Genomic DNA, 5,523 nt, shown 5'->3' with positions numbered 1-5,523 from the left:
ACTGCAATTCTCACAATTCTGACGTGGAGATGTATACATAATCGTAGATGATTTTAAATCGTATCGTGAAGAAATACATCTATAATTATATGCATATCATACGTCCGACTTGTGAGAATCGTAGTAAATACCGTGTGTCATTCCAGCATTTTCCTTTCTATAATTATCAACCTCACTTGTGGTGTGAATTGTCGTAATTTATAAACTGAACCGAGGACCTGTGGTTTTCAATGCACATCATGTGTGTACTTTGACTGCCAAAGTATGAGAGAGAGAGAGAGAGAGAGAGAGAGAGAGAGAGAGAGACTTCAATACACAATTTGAATTAATTTTGATTTTTTGAATATAAAATGTCTTCGAAAAATGTACAAAGACAACTTGAAGTTGGTTCTCACGTGATTCCATTAAGACAAAACCTCCGACCAATTGATTTAATTAATAAAAAACATGAGAGAAGAAAGAGGAAACTCGAAAGTAATTGCAATTAGTCAAAAAGATACTACTCCTGAAGTTCTCTAGCACAAAGGAGATCTATGTGGAATGCCTTTTCTTCTACTAATGCTTGCCACCATGTCCTCTTCTGAAGCACTACTAGCTGACCTTGAACACACATACAACTCACTTCTCTTCTTTTGAACAAATTCGGTACACGACACGCTCGTGTTATCTGACCCTGACGATGAACTCATCGGCTCATCACAGTCTACTATTGTCGAATTGGGTCCCTCGTTCGTGGTCTCATCATCTCCTGCGTCCTGAGGGATTAGAATGTCTGGGCTAAGCTGTAATGACTTGCATGTTCGTAAGTAAGGGGAGAGATCCTTATTATGCTTCAATACAAAGTCTACCTGGTATTAGACAACTTGAAACGTCAAACCCTAGATCAAAAAATCACAATTGCAATATAAAAAAAACTAAGAAGTTTAAAGAAAATACTCCGAAGATAGCAAGGTTTACATCGTCTATAATGCCTGTCTTTGGGCACTTATTTTCAAAAAATAAAAATAAATTACACTCTGTGATTACTACCTATATCACTCTCAGGCCCTCCAAAACATGAAACCCCTACTTTTCCTGTTTAAAGTTTAAGTTCTCTCACGCACATATGTATGTATGGGTGGGGTTCAGGTGACTCTTGTAAATACATGTTCCCAACTGTGTAGATACAAAATCCAACAGTCACGATTATATATGTATCCTGATAATGCACATCTCAGAAATATTCATCTCAATTGTAAATCCCAATATAACTATTTCTGAGATATGTTTTATCAGGATACATATAAATTCTGATCATTTGCTTTTTAACCCTCAAGTATTTTCAAGATATGCATTATCATGATACACATAAATCCTGACTGTTAGATTTCGTATTACAGAGTCAGGATCATGTGTTTTTATATGAGTCATTTCCATCAGTCACGAGAATGTGACCTATATATGTACAAGAGACAAGTTGAATCTTGCTTCTTTAAGAATTGTAAAGTAAGGGGTATGCCCTTGGTATGTGATTGTAAAATCTTTCTTATCAATTCAAATTCTTTGCTTGATTAGAAAAAAATAAAAAATAAAAAATAAAAATAAACCTATATATGTACAAGGGATTTGGTGGTGCCTATGTAGACATAGGCACCGCCAAATCTCTTGTACATGGTGGTGCACATGTTGGGAATTCAATTATCAATTACTCTAAATTACCCTACGGCATGTGTTCCTTGTGATTTCAATTTATTATTAAGAGGTTTAATTATGTAAGACCCAAGCAGTAATAAGTTTCATATTAATTCTAGTTTCCTGAAATTGTAAGTCAAGCTTCTAATGGATATTACCTTGCACCCAAGAGAGCAATGAATATAAGGTTCTTGGAGGCTTCTGTCACAAGAAGTGCAATAGTTGCCAGAACCCTTAAACTGTCTACTCTGAGGTCTTTTCTTGATGAACACAACTTTGGAACTATTAATTGTGTAGGGCTACAAGGAATAACAAAAGAAAGAACTTTAGAAGGGGAAATGATATAACAAGTATTACATAGGAAGTATAGTAAATATATAAGAAGACTTTAAGGAGAGAAGAATGATATTTCATGGACTAACCTGAACATTAGAGCAGTCAATGAGCTTCTCGAGGTCTTCCAATCGAACGACGTCGTGGTAGACATACCGACGAACCTGAACAAGTCTATGAAAGCGGTGAAAGGGCAAACAATGGGGACAAATACTGGTGCAACAATCCAAACAACAAATATTTTTCTCATTCTTCTTTGCGCTCTCATGAGTCGAACAACCCACGAAGAACTTTTGCGTGTAAAGAGCTTCTAACCACTCTGGCTTCTGAATTCCCTAAACACCATGAAAACAAATACAATTATACAAAGAATTGAAAAGCTCCAATCAATTGAGAAGCAAAAGAAAGTGAAGAACAAAAGACAGACCATGATCATAGGGAATTTTGCAAGGAAGACAATTCTGAACTTCTTCCCTTAGGTGCTACTAAAAACCACACTGAAGTAATAATGAGAGAGAGATGAAGGGAGAGATTAGGGTAGGGAGATAAAGAGAATTTATGGAGGGTCACAAGGAAAGAAGGGGTATATATTTATTCCTTGGTCAGATACACAACATTTTGTCAAGAAGGCCTTTGTTGTAAGGAGAGAGTAATAAAGAATAGGAGTAAGATATGAGGAGAACGTGGGAGTTGTCTCTATGTCTCCCATTCCCTACCCTTTAAACTATTCTTCTCATCTCCTTGACTCAAGAGCTCTAACCCTAAATTAACCTAATTGAGGGTGCTGCCCAAGAAAAAGAAAAAAAAAAAGAAAAAAAACCTTTTGATTCTTCTTACTCGTTAGTGATAAATATGTGGTGGAGAAAAGCCTCGTTTTCTTGTGAGCACTAAATTCAAAGGTTTGAATCAACTTAACTTCGTAGTTGTTCTAAAAAATTACTCTTGATGAGGACCGTCAGATTGGTTGAGTACTCATTGATGATGGGCATTCCTTACCAAATAACATTTAAATTTTGATCATAATCATCTTAGATCAAGTGGTCAAGGTACATCAATCATATTGAGGAGATTTTGAAGTATGGCCAATAGAAGACGTGACAATCACTGATGAAGCAGGTGATCAAAAATTTTATTCTGTATAAGAGCTGCATTTGAACATGATACTAATATAAAAGGGTAATAATCTATAGACTGATTCTATGTTTTAATACTTGAAATTCGACTAGACTTGAAGCCAGTAGAGCTAAATAATTAAATATTGAATAAATACTTCTAACATTTAAAACTATGTTTATTTTCTTTTTCTAAAAATCAAATTTTAAATATAACTCATAAGTCGGACAAATTTTTATAAACCGGACTAATGATTGAAAACTTAGAGGCCGTGGGTTCAAATCCAGCTTACCTATCAAAATGGTCGGACCCTGGTCAGACTCTTATTCAATTTGGGTCCATTGCTTTATATTTACTAAAACAATACATACCTTTTATTTATTCAGTTAGCTTTATATTTGTTTTTTCATAGGAAAATAATATTCATAAAATGCGATGGTTCGTTGACTGAACCGATTTTGTTTGGTCGATTCCTGGTTCAGTCCCGTTTTATTAAAGCAGGTACAAAGCCTAGTGGCCTCAAGGTTTCCACAAAATAGGATTATGTGCTTGATTAAAAGCATTAAATTCTTAGAAATTCTCAAGTAGTGTTCTTGTTTGTAATATTATTAACAAAACCACATCCTTAAAAAAACACACATTATTGAGCACAGATACTTTGGTGGAGTGGTTGAATGTTGCCATGGTTGATAACCCCAGAGAAACGGGTTCCCATCCATGTTCGGTTTGCTTTCCCAGTTATTAATACTTAGTGAGGAGAGAAAAAGGTGTACATGTTCTCCTATTGGGATGAACTTATGTCTGCATTATTGGGGAAAAAAGTGACATAATAACACGTGGCATGGATCCAATGAGTCTAGGCCCATCATCAGTGAAGCTCCAACGGGTCAACGCATGCTAAATGGTTGGCCAGATGGGGGCTGCTGTAAGATGCCATCGATTTCATTGCTCCTTCAATCGATATTTAAGTAGAATTTATCAGTGTTTGAAAAGGCATTTGAGGCTAGCTTATGCCTCGAGGTGCATCCCAGTGTGCGACTCGTGAAATGCACTGGCACTAGGAAGAGTAGTAAAATCTAGGCTGAGTCCCATAACTCAGCTGGTTTGACTAACTACAAAGCAACTTTGAGGTCTCAGTACGACCTAATTACACATATAAAAAAAAAATTGTTAAAGGCCCTGTTTGTACCATGCAAAAGATTTGCATGGCAAATCATTTGTAATGGAAATGATTTGAAATACCAAATGCAAAAAACTACTGTTGCCTGGTAGCCACCATATAATCTCATTGTAGACATCTCATTTTTGCCTATGCTGAGCTTGAGAGCACAAAACACCTTTCGAGAATGGATTTGACCCAAGGTGTATTTCAAGACTTTAAAACCCGATTTTCAAATAGCTTGAAGGCCCAAAGGCCATTTTCAAAGTTCAAACTCTAAGCTTGGCCTTAAGTAACCCATGGCCAAGCCATTTTGTGGCTTGGCCGTACCTCAACTACGGCCAAGGTAATTTTTTTGCCTAGCTAAGGGTGACCCACGACCAACAGAATATTTTGCCTAGTATGAGAGTCACCCACGGGCAAGCATAATTTTGTTCAGGCCTTGGCTAATTCTGTTGGACAATTACTAGATTACGTGTGCTCGAATTTTCTTAAAAGAAATTACATTTTAAACCCTCTCCTTAATGACTTTTCCCTCAAAAAATCCCTCATTTATATTCTTTTACATTTTCTTTAGCTGTCCAGTAATCCCACAACTTTAGTCTTCATCTAATTTTCTTATTCTTCTAACAAAGACCCTTGGTCAAGTATTGGTCCCCACATGAGTATAATTACTACCCTAACCCCATCTTATTAGAGCCTAATTAAGGTACTTTACTCTTATGCCCCCAAGCTTATCCTCAATCCTAGAAGGTTCAATTTAACTAAATAAAATTCAAGAGGTTTTAACAAATTTCCCCAACCTTTAGAAAACTTTAGAATTTGTGCATAAAAACTCTCTTAGTCCTAGGTTGTTAGAGAGCTAGGTAGGCTAAATGTTTAGAATGCTCAAAATCCTACCACCTAATTAAATGCCATCTAACCTAATTCATTAGAATTTGACTTAAAGTCAAATCCTTAAGACTCTTTTAACCCTCTCATAGAACTTTCTAGAACTTATTATATTTTATAATCCTATTTTTTGATCATTATGATTGTTTAAACTTATAGGATTGTAAAAAACAATCAAGGACTTTGATGGGGGGTATTTAGTATCTTTCATTGAGGTTTTGTTGAAAATAGTGGAAACTCTAGGATTTATGACAAGTTTATCCTAAAGGTCTCCTAAAATCCTATAAATACAAGACCTATCTAAGAAAAAAAAAAGAGGGATTTCAAGTAGTTCAAATTTCTATCCAAGTCCCCTT

The 5,523-nt window shown here is 35.7% G+C and overlaps 1 protein-coding gene across 1 annotated transcript; it reads right to left on the bottom strand.

Moving 5' to 3' along the window:
- Positions 1-389: 389 nt before the first annotated feature.
- On the bottom strand, positions 390-2,540 carry LOC147393240 (PLATZ transcription factor family protein). Its single transcript, XM_086456640.1, has 4 exons — positions 2,432-2,540; positions 2,094-2,339; positions 1,830-1,970; positions 390-848 (listed from the first exon to the last, which is right to left on the bottom strand). The coding sequence occupies exons 1-4, from the start codon at positions 2,438-2,440 to the stop codon at positions 516-518; spliced, it is 729 nt and encodes a 242-aa protein (XP_086312766.1). The 5' UTR covers positions 2,441-2,540; the 3' UTR covers positions 390-515.
- Between the last annotated feature and the right edge of the window lie 2,983 nt (positions 2,541-5,523).

Source organism: Akebia trifoliata, chromosome 10 (assembly GCF_017979445.1).
Source record: "Akebia trifoliata isolate Shusen 1 chromosome 10, ASM1797944v1, whole genome shotgun sequence".
Classification (NCBI taxonomy): domain Eukaryota; kingdom Viridiplantae; phylum Streptophyta; class Magnoliopsida; order Ranunculales; family Lardizabalaceae; genus Akebia; species Akebia trifoliata.
The sequence above is the reverse complement of the archived record's forward strand: the minus strand, read 5'-3'. Positions and strand labels throughout refer to the sequence as shown.

Coding starts and splice junctions, on each gene's coding strand:
- LOC147393240 (XM_086456640.1), bottom strand. Junction 1,971..2,093: donor TTGACTGCTCTAATGTTCAG/GTTAGTCCATGA, acceptor TATTCCTTGTAG/CCCTACACAATTAATAGTTC. Junction 849..1,829: donor ATTGCTCTCTTGGGTGCAAG/GTAATATCCATT, acceptor GTCTAATACCAG/GTAGACTTTGTATTGAAGCA.